This window comes from Aspergillus steynii, assembly GCF_002849105.1.
Source record: "Aspergillus steynii IBT 23096 chromosome Unknown P170scaffold_3, whole genome shotgun sequence".
Lineage (NCBI taxonomy): Eukaryota > Fungi > Ascomycota > Eurotiomycetes > Eurotiales > Aspergillaceae > Aspergillus > Aspergillus steynii.
In genome coordinates this window covers 2,776,480-2,793,940 of record NW_020194400.1, presented here as the reverse complement: position 1 = coordinate 2,793,940, position 17,461 = coordinate 2,776,480, and the positions used below count along the sequence as shown (strand labels likewise).

Below are 17,461 nucleotides of genomic sequence, written 5' to 3'. Positions count from 1 at the left end.
ATGCGATGTACCAGAACACGTTTGATCCTGGATCATATTCCCTGTGTGCTGAGTCGGTTGGGGGCGAGATGGCTAAATAGCTTTATCTGGCCAGTTTCCAGCGCAAAGGACCCGCGTTTTCCATCTTATCTACTCCCTAACTTTCTTTTCGCCTTTTACTGTATTTCAACCGCTATGTCCGAGACCTACGACCATATCATCGTCGGCGGAGGTCTAACCGGCTGCGCGCTGGCGAGTCGACTCGCCGAGAAAGACGAGTCGCTGCGCATCCTAATCATCGAAGCCGGCTCCAACGCAGTCGACCATCCTCTAACCAGTACTCCCCTGGCGTGCTTCGGGGCTCACCACTCGCCTTTAGACTGGGACTACACCACCGTGCCGCAGAAACATCTCAACGACCGCGAATGCTACAACAGTGCCGGCAAGGCCCTGGGCGGCGGCACTGCAATCAACTACGGCACCTGGACCAGGGGCAATGCCGCAGACTATGACCTCTGGGCCAAGCTGGTCGGGGACTCGAGCTGGAGCTACGAGAGTCTACTTCCCTATTTCAAACGCACGGAGACGCACTACGATCCGAACGCCGACCCGGCTGTCCACGGCACCAGCGGCCCCATCCATAACACCATCGTCGAACGCACGAGCCCTGAGCGCAAATACCCCCTCAAGGAACCGGTTCGCTCAGCGTGGGACCGAATCGGCGTTAAATTCAACCCCGATGCCAACGCCGGAAACCCCCTGGGACTAGCCCACTTCGGAGAGAACTGGCGCGAGGGACAGCGCCAACTCGCCAGCGAGGCGTACGGACTGTCGAAACGTCCGGGCGTCACCGTTCTCACCGACACGCTAGTTGAGAAGGTGATTCTGACATCGCAACGTGACTCGCAGGTCGCGACGGGTGTGAAAGTCGTAAACGGACCGGACTACCACGCCTCGAGAGAAGTGATCATCTCCGCAGGCGCATACCGCACTCCGCAAGTCCTCATGCTCTCGGGGATCGGACCCGCCGAGGAGCTCGCAAAACACAATATCCCCCAGCTCGTGGATGCGCCGGATGTCGGCCGCCATTTCCACGACCACTTCTGCGTCCCGCAGTGGTGGAAGCTGCGGCACCCCGAACAGGGTCTCTCGATGGGGACGCCGCTCTGGACGAGCCCGGCGTACGGCATGGGAGTGCCTTATGATTGGAACGTCACGCTGCAGACTCCTTCGGATGAGTTGACACGAGCGTTCCAGCTAGACGATGGAGAGGTTCCCGCGGACCATCCGTACTTGAACCCGAACTTCGCGCACTCCGAGGTCCTGGTTATTTATGCGCCGATGGGCCAGGCCGTGGCTGGGTTCGAGACCCCGATGGATGGCACGCACATTAGCACGGCGGTACTGCTAATGGCACCTACGGCGCGCGGCCAGATCACCCTTGCCGATGCCGACCCGGCGAGTGCGCCTGTAATCGACCCGAATTATCTCGGGAAGGAAGTCGACCGGGCGATTGTTAGGGATGGGGTTCGAAGAGTAGCCAGGCTTCTTCTCGACACCCCTGAGGGTAAGGATATCGTGGAACATGAGGTGACTCGACCGGATAATGTGCCTATGAAGGCAGATATTACGGATGAGGAGATTGATGCGAATGTCCGCCGTGGAGGGATTACCTTCTTCCATCCTGGTGGCTCGGCGGCTATGGGTAAAGTGGTCGATACTCAACTGCGGGTGAAGGGCGTGAAGGGACTGCGAGTTGCGGATGCCAGTGTCCTGCCAGTGCCTCTGGCGGCGCATTATCAGGCTATCTTGTATGCAATGGCTGAAAAAGCGGCGGATCTGATTTCAGCTTAGATGTCTTAGCGACTAGCGGAAAGATTTTACGTATAAGTATGACCTTTGTCAACTTTGTCATAACATTGTAGATAGCATTCAGAAATGCACTTTCCAATGTAAAACCCTGCTAACTATAAGTACCTATTCGTAATATAAAATATCGGCAGCTCGGAAGACCCCCGATTAGCGCCTGCGAGCACCAGTAAGCGAGAGTAGGTACATAAAGCTAGGCTGCATACCATGTTACTTTCCTCTTTCACCACCCAATCTACGCCACAACACCCCCCACGATGGCAGCCTCACGATACACAGCCCTCGGCACGACCGAAAGCTCCCAGCAGCTCCCTCTCAACAAACCACCCCGCTGGAACGGCAGCTGGAAATACTGCCTCATCGCCCTCGGCGGACTAGCCTACATCTATCCCTTCATATTCACCGCGCAGCATGCGTTCTCGGAGCGCGTCCCCAACGAATACGGTAATCTCCCAGCTTCCCTCCTCCTCCAATGACGAAACTGATCCATCCAGCCCAAGTCAGCTCGTTCCGCACCGTCTGGAAACCATTCACCTGGAACACAGCATACAGTCCCCAAAACCACAGCGACGCCGACTCGCTCTGGGCCGCCATCAACCCAGCCCACGGCATCATCTCCGTAGACCGCGACTGGGCAGAGGAGAACCACTGGCCCGACTCGATGCCCATGCCAGATGACGACTCCAAAAGCGTCTATCTCCTAGAGGCATACCACCAACTGCACTGCCTTGTAAGTTCTCCCCTCCCCTCCCCTCCCCTCGCCTATCTCCGATAATGACCACACCCATCTAACCCACGCAGCAAATGCTCCGCCTCACCTTCTGGGAAGCCGTCGAAGGCCGACCATATACCCACCAGCCGTCGAATCACATGGAGCACTGCTTCGACTACTTGCGCCAAGTAAGCCCCATCAATGCCAAGCGGCACAATTTACAAACTGACAGACTGACAGATCGTGCAATGCAACGCTGACAACACGCCCCTGTACACCTTTGGCGAGTTCCAGGCCGGCGACGGCCAGCTGCACCGCTGCAGAGACTGGGGCCAGTTGCACGACTACGCGACGGAGCATTCCGCGTGCTATCGCGACAGCGTGCACGGGATTCCGCTGAAGGAGCACTTTGGGTTCTGTGAGAGTGCGAGTCGGGATGGGTTGGAGGGGACCTCTTAGGTCGTTAGTTAGTTAGTTAGGTAGGTAGGTGGTTAGGGCCGGGGCTGGGCTGGGGTGTTGGTTTAGGAGGAGAGCAGGCTTCTGATTCGAGGAAGCGTATTCGGGCACGTTACTGGGTTGATATCTGCCAAGAGTACTAAATTCACACGTCCGTTATGGTGATGACGATCTTCGTGAAGGAGTTGGACCCTGGTCTGGGCGGTTGTGGGTCTGTTGGGGCCAGATGGTCGTTTAAAGTACCTCCGGACCGGGGATGGAGGTTGGATCCACAGTGGCGTTTCTGGTACGGAGTAGGAATCAAAAGCGACGAAGTGAGGGGTTTCAGTGAGCGATAAGTCCGAGCCGCTCGGTTCATTTATCCCGGCGTTTGAGAAGATGTAGGAGATGTAGGATAACCACGAACACGATGGTAGGTCGTCAGTATCGTTCCGCTGACTATGCGGATTCCGACCCGGAACTCGAGGTGATGCAGGCAATGTTACCTGAAGAGGATGAGCCTATAAGGGCACGGGCTTGGACTCGATACCTTTTATCCTGGCTTTGTGGGCTGTTTTTCGGTGTTTTGGTTGTGATTCCATACAGTCATGTACGGTTTTCGAAAGAGGTGACTGCTAATCTACCGGGCGCGCTTCCTCGAGGTATGCATTTCACACAATGGAGAAAGGAACACCACTAAGAACAATGACTAGTTCCCCTCCACGAATGGACTATCCACCACGTGCAGCGCAATCACGGCTTCGAAGCTGCGCCCCCCGAGGGAGCGAAACAAGAAGCTATCTGGGATAGCCTCCTCCCGAACGGGTTCGGATACGTCAACCATCCAGACGTAGCTGCCAATCTCTCTATCCTAGGCGTCTTTCACTCCTTACATTGTCTTGTATGTTTAACCCCGTACCATGCCTTTGATACTGTTCAATGCTCCCTAAGCTAACAATTTTATACAGTATACCATCCGTCGCGCATACTACGACCCCAACTCCACAAATGACGTCCTTGACCTGGGTCTCGAGCGAGAGCCGCATGTAGGGCATTGTTTCGATTACCTGCAACAGACCCTGACTTGCACTGTCGATCCAACTATTGAGCCTGCGGACAAGCACCTTTTCGAAGATCCGTCCTGGGGTTTTGATAAGCAGTGTAGAGATATCGAGGAAATCAAGGCCTGGGCGGAGGAATACCGGGTGTGGGACGCCGAGGGGACGTTTCTTCCGTTTTAGTTACGCTAGAATTTGCATAGATGTATAGATAGTGTTTGTCAATTAACCATTCAATTAACAATCGATAATGATCCAATTTATATTAATCTAGTATACCATCTCTATTGAAGTAGCTGGCTGTGAAAGTGCTTCGCCGATGGCAGAGTCTTCTATCCATATGAAATGGTAACACATTGTTTAGCAATAACTTTCGCTATACAAGGTACGCACATTAGGTCTACTAAAAAGTACTATAACGCACGTCAGGTCACTAGTCTCCTTAGTGAATTACGTAAAACAGTAATAGCTGCATGGAAAACACATGAGTTGGAATAATCCAAAGTATAATATTCATTTGAGTCATCCGGCTAAATACAGAAGCAAGTCAAGCCCCATGTCAACCACACCCGTCGTAACACATCTAGTACGCGTCGCCGATCTTCTCGAAGTCGGCCTTCTCACCTCGCTGCTCTATAGACTGAGTTAGTATCTTCTTCTTGTATACATAGCATGATAAAGGGTCTCTTTACCGTTGGTGGCGGGAGAGGCAATGGCAACGGAGGCCATGCCGAGGACGATGAAGGAAACAATAGCCTTGAACTGCATTGTGGAGGTAGCGGGTATGCTTGGAGGATTGGAAGATTGATTGATGGAGGTGGGTTGTAGTAGATGATGAGGATGTGAATGTCTAGGAATTAACTACCTTCTTATAGTTCTGGCTACTGATTCAATCGAGAGTATACTATAATATCTGGACTTCTCTGAACCGCGGGTATCGGTCTCTCCGCGCCAAATATACAGAGTACACCCAGTGTCCATGCAGCCCCCATCACACCTTCATGGCTGGTGAGGGGTTGACTGTCATTGATGCAGCTTCAGCGGAAGTGCTGCTCTCCGCACACATCGGAGCCTCACCGTTGGTGTTATCTCAGTGGCCCGGTTGGATCCGATTCCCTGCATGCATGCATAGGTGGATGAATGAACGTGTCGTTCATAATCCCTGCGACTTACTTAGTATAACGAGGCAATAATAATTGACTTTTGTCAGACCCCTCGGTTGGACGGCGGGAAGGATTTCTGCACTCGGATCGGAGTTAGACAAGCCACTGAGGAATCGGGACTAAAGGACTTGTGAGCACGGACGTGGATTCATTATTCTCGTTCGTCAACCAATACGATATTATATTATCCTAGACCACTAGAATTGATTACTTTTACTCCAAATGTACTGTCTCTATTCTATTCCCAACCTCTATACTCATGCATCGCCCCGCCGGAGGTTACATTCCGTATGCAGTTCCAACAAGGGGCGCTTCGGCAGGAATATAACAGGGATTAATCAATGGATGGCGGAGTCTAGTCTGGGATCTGAATTTAAAGCAGCGTCTTTGGTTGTAGTCCAAAGTAGAGGGCCTATCAAACCATTGACAAGATACGGACTCCTCCCGAGTTGCATGCCAGAGCAAGCATTTTCAGCCCCCGCCAAGAATAGGAAACCCCTCTCGACGCGAAGGAATGCATAACGCCTTATTCGGAGTAGCCGGCGCCTTTCTAAGTTCTGACCCCCTCTGGCTGGTGATCGTCGCGGCAGCACGGCTGACCCGGACTTCAGCCGGTGCTGAATGTTATCAGCACGTCAACTTGCCAAAGTTCGCCGTCTTCGCCAAGGATTACACTTCCTCGGATTGTGGGTGGGTCTTCTTGGCTCTCCTGAGCGTTTTTATGTGCCCCAATATGGCTCAGATTGGAAGGATCTGCAAGTATTGGGAATATGGATCGAGATTGTCGATTGATTTGTAGTTTGCTTTCAGCTGATTCTGAGTATCTTGAACGGCACGAAGTAACAAGTATATATACATTTTTCTCCATTTATAAACAAAGAACCAATGAACTAAAGTACAGATTCCGCTTTTCCAAACCGCCCTCAAACAAAAGTCGTCGTAGACTGAGCATCCTGCTGCGCCGACACCCGCTTTGGGTTCTGTTTCGACAACGACGGAGATACAGGCGGACCGCCCTGGGCTTGATACGACCGATCATCTGGTGCGACTGTTCGTCCACCCTGTCTCCAGTCGTCCGTCAGAGGAATATCATCCTGCTGGATATACCCGGACTTGCTCGAGACCGTGGCGCTGAACTTCCCGGATCGCACGTACCCATTGCTCGCGAACTGGTTTGTGCTCGCTCCAGATCTATTCCGGATAAGAGGTCCAAGCATGGGCAGACACGCTGCGACAATGCCCACGGAGATTTCGACAAAGGACCACATCGCTGCGCCGACCGCCGTCCCTGTATTGGGTTAGTTGGGCTTGGGGACGCGATGGGCGTGGCAAAGGATACTCACAGGTGGGATCGAGCAGACTAAGCTCGGTCATTGCTACGGCGCGGATGATTCCGAAGACGCAGACACTGGATGCAAATATTAGCTCTGGGTAGATTGTTGGACTGGGCTGCAGCAAGCGACTTACACTCCGCCCAGTAGGAATATTCCGAGGACCTGCACTTTGCGCGCTGATTTCATGTTCAGATTCATCACTGGTTTCACGGGTAGGGCTAGAATGAGTACATCGGTGACTATGTTGACAACGCTATGAAAACGGCCAAGTTAGTATCTCCCAACCGCGATGACGGGGACAGAGACTCACGCCAATCCGGTAAACGAAGACTCAGTATCGATGCACGATGGGCCACCAGTCCAGAGATCCGACAGTGGAATACACTGCAACCCAGCAATCATGATGACAGCGAGATTGTACAGAAAGACAATGGCTCCGAGAATCCAGGAAGAAGTATATATCCATTTCGATCCGAATAGTCGACAATAGAACAGCAGGACTGATATTTTCGTCACCATAACGGTAAAGGAGTAGCTGACAATAGCAGCAACGTACCCCTATTTCAATCAGTCAATGGACGACAGCATAAACTCTCTGAGATGGAGACTAACCTTGCTAAAGGACACCGCGTCCTTGACGAAGATAATGTGTCTTCCTTGCCCATTGTCGATGGCTACGGCAAATACAATCGCATACGTGAGCTCGCCTACCTGCGATAACCTGTCAGAGCCGTGTCCCTCCTTACCCCGAATGCTGTGGACCTTACCATCGCCAACATTATCGTCCAGTCTTCCGGCCCAAGCGAGATTCTCGAGATGCGCCGCGCCGCGAACCGTGCTCCCACCGCCAGGATGGCCGCCAGCAATCCACAAACAAGAGAGGCGATTTCGTTAGGTCGTTTATCATCGTCGGCATGTTTCATGTAGTATTCGATCTGCTCGGGGGTGGGTTGTGCCATCTTGATCTCTAGCCTTCGGGATCTGTCCCGGTGTGTCGGTTTGATGTATCTATGAAGCAGGGGGGAGGTAGAACGTCCAAAAGAACAGATGCAGGTAAGATATGGCGAAACTGATACTCGTCGAATCATGAAATACGAACTACAATGCCAGCATATTTAGAAGACACCCTAAAGCAGGGAGGGACGGAAGAGGGCGCTGCATGTTAGTGATGATAGATGATTCCTGGCGGTTACAAGGGCTGAAATTGGGGCCGTCAGCTCCTTATTCAGTAAGCGAGTGCCTCGATCATAGCCAGTTAGTTGGGTTAGTTTTGGCCCTTCACATTCCGTGTCCTGCCTCTCGTGCCGATGTCAGTATTCATGGCGAGACGTGAAACGGTCTTCAGGTAGAATGTTCACCTGCAGCCAGGCGTTTAGGTTCCGGCTATCCTTCATTATTCCCTGACTTTGCTGGGGCCAGAATGATTCAAAGTCTAGTGGGGGCGCATCACCCCGTGTCCTATGCCGTAGGACATCCCTATCTGATCAAGTGTATATCGATTTCGATAAGAATAAAACTGGATCAAAGCTCGCCACTACATGCCTTTTTCATTCTGGCTTGTGCACGCCATGGAGCCACATGATAGGGACCTTCTCGTGTGTTTCATCTCTTTCAAACCCCAGAGGCATCTCTCCGGCCCTCGCCATGCCAATACAGGATTGACAAATTAGTTCCACCCAATCCCAACTGGAATAGGAAGGTAAAGAAAGCAGAAAAAAAGGAGCAGGATCCGCGTCGCCAAGCATGCAGGGTGATATTGCGGCGGGTGAGATCGGCGCCTTAGCGCTTACACCCCTCGCCACTGCCAGGGTACTTTCAACAAGCATTTCAAACGCAATCATTATCGCCATATGATAATCGATTAATGCGAGTGCAAATGAATTCCAAGTTGTCGACCGGATAGGCTGACGCTTTGCCAAGGTAGCAAAATTCTTGGCATGGATAAATGACATGATATGCCCGAGGGACGACAGCTCTCGACCAGGTCCACCTCGAGTTCGAAGGAATGCTGCAGGGCCAAGACCATCGCTAAGAGGTAGGTGCATCCAGGCAGTAATTGACGTTTCCCAGCATGACAGCAGGGAGTGAACTCTGGGATACGCCTGGCTTACCGACATTTACGTAAGTGGATCGCCTACGTTGCCATTATGGCCAATGGTTGCAGGATAAACCTGATAATATATGCAAGGGAAGGATAATAGATGCAGAAATACGTACGACACTTGCGTCGGTATTCGACAGCATAAACCAGCACGAGACACTTTCTACATGACTGAACCAGGCAGCGGAGATAAGTGCCAACAATATTGCGTCGACTCCACTAACATACAGGATGCGACTTGCCAGTCTTCCCTTGCAGAGAATGCGTCTCATTCGCATACAATGGGTTATGGGGCATCTTTGCCCCGTGCGTCTGGATGTATCTGCATCTGTTAGCTTAACCGATGAGCGAGTTAGAGCCCACAACGTACTGGCTGATGCGATCGATCATGGACTCGTCCATCTCGTCCAATGTCTTTATGGCCATTTTGAAGTCCTCGATCAGTAGATTGCATCGGTGGAGACTGAAATCCTCGCGCAGAACAATCCGCATCATTTTTAGCTGGTTGCTGTGCGGTGCCATTGTATAGGCTGGCACAACCCATCCTCGCCGACGAAGCACATGGGCCAGCGCAAACTCGTCGTACAACCGACTATCATCTCCCGGCAATCGGAAGGCAACAAGGGGAAGTCCTCGACCACTTCTCTCGCTCATTATGATGAAGTCGAGTTTCTCTAGTTCGCTGGCTAAATAGTCGGCTGTCCGCGTCAGGTTTGACATGATGCTTTTATATCCGTGCCGACCTAGCCGCAGCAACTGATAATATTGTCCGATAATGTGCGAGGCACCCTTGGAGAAGTTAAGAGTGAAGCTCGCCTGGTCGGAACCCAGGTAGTTGATGTTGAAAATCAGCTCTTTGGGAAGGTATTCGGGAGCTCGCCAGAATACCCAGCCGACGCCGGGATACACCTGTCCACCGGTCAGTTTATGTGCACATAGACGTCCAACAGACATACAAGCCCATATTTATGCCCGGACACATTGATCGACACCACCTTCTCCAATTGAAAGTCCCAGACCATATCAGGATTGACAAACGGCGCTACGAAACCACCACTCGCCGCATCCACGTGGATGGGACAGTCCATATCGCGCTGTATCAACAGATCATTTATCTTCTTCACATCCTCATACTCCCCCGTATATGTCGTTCCCACAATCGCACAAATCCCAATCGTATTCTCATCGACCAAATCCACCGCCGTCTGTGGATCAATCACGTACCTAGTATCTGTGCAGTAGACAAATTTCTCCTCGACGTCGAAATACCTCGCCGCTTTTTCCCAACATACCTGGACCGCGCTATTCATGATAATATTCGGCCGAGTCCAGTCCTTTCCCTCCTGTTTGCGTCGATTCTGCCATCGTTTCTTCATAGCCAACATGCCTAGCATGATAGCCTCGGATGACCCGACCGTCGACGTACCGATCGAGTCTTGATCGCTGTCGTCGTCATTGTTGGTTGGCGCGTGCAGGAGCCCCGCGATCATGTTTACGCAGCGGTTCTGGATATGCGCTGTTTGAGGGTACTGTTCGAAGTCGATGAAGTTTTTGCTCATGGCGTCGGTCATGAGGCTTTCCACTTCGTCTTCCTGTTTTACACATCACATTAGCGAAGGGCATATTATGGGTTCAAGGCAGTTTTACCATATACGTAGTTACAAAACTAGCTAAACTGCTGCTGTCAATACAGTCCGTACGTGGGATGTTCGAGAATGAAGACCTACTTGAGCAGTGGATTCCCATCCAGACTCAATTCATCCTGAATCATGCGCTTGACCACAGCAGCCGGCATCTCTCGCTCTGCAATCTCGTGCTCTGGCAGCTCCTCAGCGGCATAATGCGTCGCATAGACATACGGGGCGGAAGAGGTGTCGCCGGACTCTTCGGGTTCGCGATGGGGATGTTTCGCCTTCCTGACTCTCGATAGATGCACCATTTTGTTTGATGATGAGCTGGTTTATAGAAGTGAATGCCTTTGTCAAGGTGGAATTGGAGCTATCTAGCGACTATTCTCATCATGTAGCACAATGACGTGCACCATTCCTTTGTGCTCCCTTGACGACGGGATGACTTCATCGCCCTCGTATTGGACCTATGGATCGAGGACTCGTCACAATTTTGACGGTCTAGAATGGCCTGTTGCCAACGATGGGCCAAGGGGCCTAGAATGCCCAGAATGGATTATTGTCCGCCACTTTAAGCCACAAGCCATTTTGTTAACGGTTCGGATAGGGAGTCATCAAAGTCCTTTTCAGCGCCATATACCATATGATCATTGATCTATCTCCTAGCTTTTGTCATACATTCATCTTTCTTAATCTAGATAGAGACTGTCAATTCAAATAGATTGCCCTTTTTAGGCAGCCTCACAACTACCATGAACCCCACTGCCCCTCTAAAAGCCCAATGTGGGTGTTTCCACAACGCCGTTACGCTAAAAGACGGTGTGGGCGCCTGGCTCAGTTCGACAGAATTCGACACCTGGGACATCCTCCTGCATGCACGCTGCAACTTGCATGTAGGCACGAGGCTATAGCAGCCGCCAAAGTAGGCGGTGACGCTGTTTCGTGAACATTTCTATTTCCTTCTATATCACAAGTTGCGGGTATACTCAGTGGAGTGTTTTTATGTTGATTTATTTGAAATCACCATCGCCTATTTCGTGTAGACCTGTCGTATGCAATAGAAGTTGACGGCGTTGGTCGGGTTTCGGTTGTTGGTTTTGTAGGATGGACTTACGGAGTATATGAAAGTGGATGATTGGATCTTGGCAGGACCTGAGCCATAATCACTATACACGAGAACACAATGGAGACTCTGTCTCTGTTTTGTCATAAGCAGAGAAAAGAAAAAGGACGATAATGGGCATGCTAAGTACAAAATTCTTTTTCCCAAACCTCTCTCCTCACAGCATACAGTCATGGTAGTATATATATTGCAGGACTGCAACATCAGATTCTTCCCCCCCCCTTCTCTTCGAAGCCTAAAGAGACCCCCTATTTAGCCTAGAAACATAAATGAAATTGAGTTTGATTTTGAGGCTATACTCGGAATTTGATCAGTCTTTAGTAGCTCATTTGAATAAATTGTCAATTCTTCTTTTCCAGCCTGAGGCCATACAGACAGAGTCTTGGCATGACATCACCGCACACTTGGCGGTCAACTTGGCGGAAAACTCTTCTGCCGTCAGAATCAGCCTTCGGATTTCATCTTCATCTTTGCCTCTGCCTCATCTTTGATCTTTGCACGCCTTCATTCCACCTCAAATTTCCCTGTCTTCTCACAAGCCATCGGCACATACCCGCTCTGAAGTATTATCTGAATGTCCCACTGATGGAGTCTGCTCGTATTGAAGTTCTCTTGAATCGTCGAAAATTGCCCCTTCCTATATAGCCTCCTGGATCAACAATTACTACCATCCTTATAACATGGCCGATCAGTCCGAAGCGGCCTTTGCGTATCATGAGCCTGCCATTGCGACGGTGCTCAATTTGGCCGGATTCTTGCTGGTCTTGAATCTCGTCAATGTCTGCCTCGATAAACTGCTGTATTGCGGCCTCATCGGCCAGCTGTTCATCGGCATCCTCTGGGGTACCCCGGGCGCGAAATGGCTCGATCGCGGTATGGAGACAGCTGTTCAGCAGCTTGGATATCTGGGCCTGATTATGCTCGTATATGAAGGTGTGTTGCTCGTGTATGCGACCGTAGGCTTTACTAACGGACCTATAGGTGGTCTTTCGACCTCAATTAAGTCGCTGAAAGCCAATCTCCTTCTGTCGCTTTCGGTAGCAATCACCGGAATCAGCGTGCCTATGGGCCTATCCTTCATTCTCATGGACCTGGTCTCCGCGACTCCGTTGCAGGCTTTCGCGGCCGGTGCGGCTCTCAGCGCGACGAGTCTCGGAACCACTTTTACCATTCTGTCCACTACCAACTTGATCACCACCCGACTAGGAGTTGTAACGACTAGTGCGGCGATGATTGACGATGTGGTCGGACTGATTATGGTTCAGATTATCAGTAATCTTGGTGGCTCGGACTCGTTCAGCGTGGTCACTGTTATTAGGCCCATTTTTGTGTCTATAGGCTTCGCTGTTGGTCTTTTCCTGGCCTGTCGATTTTGTCTTCAGCCTGTGCTGAGGAAATTGGTGGGCTTGAAGGATAAGATGCCGGGGGTGGTGCTTACGGCGCAGTTTGCGTTCGTCGCGCATACGTGTGTTCTTGTTGGTTTGGTTGCTGGCGCGACGTATGCGGGGACTTCGAGTCTGTTCGCTGCGTATCTTGCCGGAGTAATTGTCTCTTGGTTTGACGGGATAGTGGCTGAGAAGGAGCAGGCAGTACCATCTCAGCAGAGTGGCGCCACCGAGTCTTCAAACACTCCAGAGACATCCGACAATGGGAAACAGCCGACTCGAGAACCAACCCCATTGAGCTCTCCTGTCGAACACCCACCGGCAGCAGAACGTCATGAAACCCCAACTGGCGTGGTAGTCTATGAACGATACTACAAAGAGCCCGTCAACCGGGTATTCATCCCTCTTTTCTTCGTAAGTTCCCCTAATGCCAAAGCACTCGACTGCATCGCTGACAAGCTAGGCGTCCATCGGATTCGCCATCCCGATCACCGAGATGTTCCAAGGAAGCATCGTATGGCGGGGCGTTGTCTATGCCCTCCTCATGGTCATTGCCAAGTTCATTACCGGATTATGGCTGGTCCGCGTCTCCTTGAGTCCAGTATACAGCCTTCTGCGCACCGCCACGAAGCCCTTCTCGTATGCGACTCTCGTTTGCTTTGGTGCACGAAAGCCTGCTCCTAGGCAGAAGCAAACGACCGGTACCGAGATCCCGATGAAGGAAAGGACACCCCAGCCTCAGACGTCGGACACAGACGAAGGGCCATCCCCGAGCACCAATCCAGACACGCAGCCTGATCAACCACCGCAGGCTGAGCCATCAGATCATCCGGCCCCTTCCGCCGTCCCCCAGCGCACACCGTCCAATCGTGTCTCCCTGCCCCCTAAGCCCAAGTCCTTGTATCCGTCGTCGCTTCTTGGCCTTGCCATGGTGGCCCGCGGAGAGATCGGATACCTGATCGCCTCGTTGGCGGAATCTCGGGGAATATTCTCCGACGGAGCGTCGACCGGAACGACGGAGAGTTACCTGGTCATTGTCTGGGCTATTACCCTGTGTACGCTTATTGGGCCGATCTGCGTGGGGACCCTGGTTCGACGGGTGAAGACGCTGCAGCAGAAGAGGGTCAGATCCGGGGGTATGGATCCTCTGGGGGTTTGGGGTATCTAGATTGAGTGGGTCGGGGTAGCTGGATCGGATTTTGTTCTGGGCTGTGGAACACTGCAGGTCTGGTCAGCGCTGTAGGGGGTGGATTGGATTGGCTGTGCCGGGGAGGGGATGTCCCATTGGCTGGGATGGCTCGTATATGTATTCTGTGTTCATCTGAGTGGAATGCTCATATGGTAGTCGATTGAGTATATCGATGGTATTGATGTCTGGAATAGTTCTGCCTAGCTTAGCCGGTTGAGATTGGAAGAGCGTGTCACAGGTTGTACTGATGAGCTCACAAGTAGGTCAAGTAACTTCCTATCAATAGACAGTAAACGAGTCATCCAAGTCCTATTCCCAATGTCGTCCAGCGTAATGACATCAGTCAACAGCTCACCACGCGAATGAAATTATGCAGCAACAACAACACTATACACCTCCAGATGCTGGGTACTCCTTTCCATATCCTAAATTAGAACACGAACATTCCGCATACAAGGTCGCCTGATAGCTTGGCCATTGCTTTTTAGTTGAATATGATGTTTCGATTCCCTAGTAGAATGGCTTTCTATAAATCGAGCGATTATCCAGCTATCTCCTAACCTCTATCTACAGCCAGAAACTACAAACCACAACAAAAAACACCAAAATACCTCTATTATCTCATATTCAATACCACTATCCAAATCCTCACCACCAGCAAAATGCAAATCGTGAAAGTCCTCTCCGCGATCCTCGCAATGCTGACCCTTAGCGCCGCCGCAGATCATGAAGTAACCCCCCTCCCTTCTAGTCTCCGTCTGTATCACGAGTAACCCAACGAACAGGTAACCCTCTACAACGACCCCGACTACAAAGGCCACTCGAAGAAGATCTCGCCCGACAAATGCACCGAGATCAAAGGCGATCTGTATTCTAACCCATCCCATCCCATTCATCCATCTCATACGACCAAGCTAACGCTAACCAACCCAGGAAACAACTCGGGTCTATCAAAATCCCTCGCGGACGTGTCATGTGCGTTTTGTTCAAGTAGGTCACCATGCACTTATTTCTGTCTTAATTTCAACGATAAGCGTAGACAGAGGTGGAACACATGCTAAGAGAGTGCTCCGTATCTAGTTCCAAAGACTGCGACTGGCGCCCCCTGTGCACTTTGTGGGGCAAGACAAGCGATCTGACGGATCACGATAATCCTTGTTTGCGGTCGGTTGCGTCCCGGACTAAGTCTATTGAGTGCTATGATTAGGTGGTGGGTTTGGGAACTGTCGTGCGCAGGAATCGACGAGCTGCGGATCTCTTTAGGTTAGAATGGGATAAGATGGGATGGGTTAGGTTATGCTACGGAGGGTGGAAGTTGTGGCGAGAATCGGCGCATGTGCGGAAGTCGTTCATAATGATAATATCTACGGGAAAGGGATCTCTAATTATTTGGAATCGGTCCATCTAGCTTCGTGAAAGGCGCCGTGTATAGCCTCTTAAGCCTGCAATAGTATTGAAGACTGCTCTCATATGGAATATGAAACTCCGGCTGCATGGTATCTGACAAATGTGTTCAATTAAATCTCACTATAGTAAAGGCTACCAGGCTACCTTGGCTCCCAAGTTCAATTTAATCCTCAAAGTCTATGATCTTAATGCTCAAGCCAGGGGGAACATTGACACTCTTCAATCCATCAACATCAACGTCATCTTCCGCCTCGACCCTGCTTTAATTAGCTTCTATCCGACATCCGACTAGCTTCGTAGACTTACTGCATAAAGTGGATCGGCGGCGTGGTGAAGGTGGAGTCGTATTGATCGGGAAACGTGAGCTCCTTGCCATTGTAGATCTGTCGCATCCTATACACGAAAGAATCAATTCGTAGGTACTTTAGCAAGGATGCGTAGTGTCGGCTCCTTACCGGTCCGTGAGCTTTTGTCCGTCGCCGTAGTACTCGTGGGCGAGTTCGTTGTCGTAGCGGACGTCAAAAGTCTAGTTATCTCGTTAGCCACTGCTATTTCGGACATAGTAGGGTGCTACTAACGAGGTTCTTCATGGTTGCTGTTTTGTATTGTGTTGTGAGTTATGAAGGGGATCTGAGGAATTCAGTAAATGTCGACGAAGCAAAGGCGGGTGTTTATGTACAAAGAGCTGTCTGTCTCAATTTGTATGATGTCATGACTCGCCCAATTGACTCCATCCAGATCTCGTCGATCTTCCTCTGAGATCATGACTTTCGTTGGTTCTGCGATCGATAGACGTTCCGGGACCATGGTTATAGGCTGCGGCAATATCCAGTAGTTGTTGCAGTTCGGGTAACTAGTTAGGTAGTTAGTTAAATAGAGCGATTGATTAATCGGTCATCGCCTCGCTCGAAATCACGCAACTTTCACACGTCATGAAATGAAGTCATAAATTGACGATCTTTTCATCGATTTGACTCCTGAGAAAGCAATATAAATAGCCCTGAAAATCGCTGCAATCGAGATGTAGAACAACCAATAAAAACACGCAAAAATCGTCATTCTTTTATAGCCAATGACATCGTTTGTTTTGAATTGAAGCGTTTTATCGAATTAGTCATTTCCGCTGCGGAATAAAATCCTCCCGAATTTCTGCCACAGTAGTCAACCCACCGCACCTACCTAGGAGTCATCCGGACGTTCCTCCTGCCTGCTTTCATGTTCCATCAGTTAGTTGATTAGCTCCACAAATTTCATTAGTGTTTCCGGATTGCTTCGAAGTCATTCTATCGTTCTCCTCCTACAGCCACTGAGAGCCGTATAGAGACGGCGTGTAGGTAGGCTGCTAGGGAGTGTTAATATCCGCATACTATATCTGCAATTTGCGGATTTCGATGTCAAATTGCGTAAAGTACCCTGCAATTGCATGCATGAATTACATCACTGCTCTTTCCCCTTACCACAGGGCATGTTGGCTTCAACGCTGGTGCCATAAAGCGAGCACGTTCATAAACGGACCACGAGTCTATATATAATTCTCTGCGGAAGTTCAAGGAGAAGGAATTGCAAAAGGTGTCGCGAGACTATGTTTTGTAATGTGTGTATCATCCCACAATAAATACTTCTGATCGCCCGAGGATCAAGAGCTGTCAAAGTTGTCACGTCAAATGACATGAAAATAAGAGATGCTGCCCACCATAAACGGTCGAAAATTTCTAAGACAAAATGCCTTACCCGACGACTATTCTGCGGGCGATTACATCAAATTTTGAGGATAAATCCGTTTAATCGAAGGATCATGCGCTTGTCTTTCAGCTACCTTTTCTGAGGGCCGCAGCTTTGAGAGGGACCACAAAGCTTCTTCAAGATTTCGAAGTTCTTGCAGCAAGAACCACGTTTCTTTCTAGTGTAATGCATTTTCTCCTTCGTGTTGCTATTTTTAGGACAAACATGCCTTCCCTACAGGCAGGTAGGTCCGCCTTGTCTGATAGAATCCCTAGCCTCTGACCACCAATACTGGCATTGAATTTGACATTCCGGAAGAGCGAAAGGGCGCCTTCAATTAAAGTCTGACTAAATTA

The 17,461-nt window shown here is 50.5% G+C and overlaps 8 protein-coding genes across 8 annotated transcripts; 5 read left to right on the top strand and 3 right to left on the bottom strand.

The window, feature by feature from the left end:
* Window positions 1–125: 125 nt before the first annotated feature.
* On the top strand, window positions 126–1,852 carry P170DRAFT_435957 (GMC family oxidoreductase). The gene has a single exon (XM_024849059.1). It carries the CDS (start codon window positions 175–177, stop codon window positions 1,831–1,833), a length of 1,659 nt encoding a protein of 552 aa, XP_024706089.1. The 5' UTR covers window positions 126–174; the 3' UTR covers window positions 1,834–1,852.
* A 253-nt stretch (window positions 1,853–2,105) lies between these two features.
* On the top strand, window positions 2,106–3,019 carry P170DRAFT_425087 (uncharacterized protein; the record flags this gene model as incomplete). The annotated part of the gene is made up of 4 exons (XM_024847599.1): window positions 2,106–2,292; window positions 2,343–2,578; window positions 2,650–2,748; window positions 2,801–3,019. 4 exons carry the CDS (start codon window positions 2,106–2,108, stop codon window positions 3,017–3,019), a joined length of 741 nt encoding a protein of 246 aa, XP_024706088.1.
* Window positions 3,020–3,408: 389 nt separating this feature from the next.
* On the top strand, window positions 3,409–4,284 carry P170DRAFT_463890 (uncharacterized protein). Its single transcript, XM_024852198.1, has 3 exons — window positions 3,409–3,657; window positions 3,709–3,896; window positions 3,964–4,284. The coding sequence occupies exons 1-3, from the start codon at window positions 3,426–3,428 to the stop codon at window positions 4,234–4,236; spliced, it is 693 nt and encodes a 230-aa protein (XP_024706087.1). The 5' UTR covers window positions 3,409–3,425; the 3' UTR covers window positions 4,237–4,284.
* A 1,855-nt stretch (window positions 4,285–6,139) lies between these two features.
* P170DRAFT_474338 (uncharacterized protein) lies at window positions 6,140–7,509 on the bottom strand (the record flags this gene model as incomplete). Its single annotated transcript, XM_024853125.1, has 6 exons — window positions 6,140–6,504; window positions 6,560–6,624; window positions 6,684–6,803; window positions 6,861–7,108; window positions 7,163–7,261; window positions 7,318–7,509. The coding sequence occupies 6 exons, from the start codon at window positions 7,507–7,509 to the stop codon at window positions 6,140–6,142; spliced, it is 1,089 nt and encodes a 362-aa protein (XP_024706086.1).
* Window positions 7,510–8,769: 1,260 nt separating this feature from the next.
* P170DRAFT_455213 (glutamate decarboxylase) lies at window positions 8,770–10,649 on the bottom strand. The gene is made up of 5 exons (XM_024851509.1): window positions 10,379–10,649; window positions 10,299–10,326; window positions 9,608–10,243; window positions 9,022–9,560; window positions 8,770–8,973 (listed from the first exon to the last, which is right to left on the bottom strand). The coding sequence occupies exons 1-5, from the start codon at window positions 10,588–10,590 to the stop codon at window positions 8,871–8,873; spliced, it is 1,518 nt and encodes a 505-aa protein (XP_024706085.1). The 5' UTR covers window positions 10,591–10,649; the 3' UTR covers window positions 8,770–8,870.
* A 1,235-nt stretch (window positions 10,650–11,884) lies between these two features.
* P170DRAFT_381833 (Sodium/hydrogen exchanger) lies at window positions 11,885–14,214 on the top strand. The gene is made up of 3 exons (XM_024845584.1): window positions 11,885–12,335; window positions 12,384–13,201; window positions 13,251–14,214. The coding sequence occupies exons 1-3, from the start codon at window positions 12,083–12,085 to the stop codon at window positions 13,953–13,955; spliced, it is 1,776 nt and encodes a 591-aa protein (XP_024706084.1). The 5' UTR covers window positions 11,885–12,082; the 3' UTR covers window positions 13,956–14,214.
* Window positions 14,215–14,638: 424 nt separating this feature from the next.
* Window positions 14,639–14,970, top strand: P170DRAFT_474335 (uncharacterized protein; the record flags this gene model as incomplete). The annotated part of the gene is made up of 3 exons (XM_024853124.1): window positions 14,639–14,707; window positions 14,762–14,844; window positions 14,910–14,970. The coding sequence occupies 3 exons, from the start codon at window positions 14,639–14,641 to the stop codon at window positions 14,968–14,970; spliced, it is 213 nt and encodes a 70-aa protein (XP_024706083.1).
* A 517-nt stretch (window positions 14,971–15,487) lies between these two features.
* On the bottom strand, window positions 15,488–16,205 carry P170DRAFT_508911 (uncharacterized protein). Its single transcript, XM_024854617.1, has 5 exons — window positions 16,063–16,205; window positions 15,962–16,013; window positions 15,839–15,909; window positions 15,690–15,776; window positions 15,488–15,640 (listed from the first exon to the last, which is right to left on the bottom strand). Exons 2-5 carry the CDS (start codon window positions 15,971–15,973, stop codon window positions 15,547–15,549), a joined length of 264 nt encoding a protein of 87 aa, XP_024706082.1. The 5' UTR covers window positions 15,974–16,013; window positions 16,063–16,205; the 3' UTR covers window positions 15,488–15,546.
* Window positions 16,206–17,461: the final 1,256 nt, after the last annotated feature.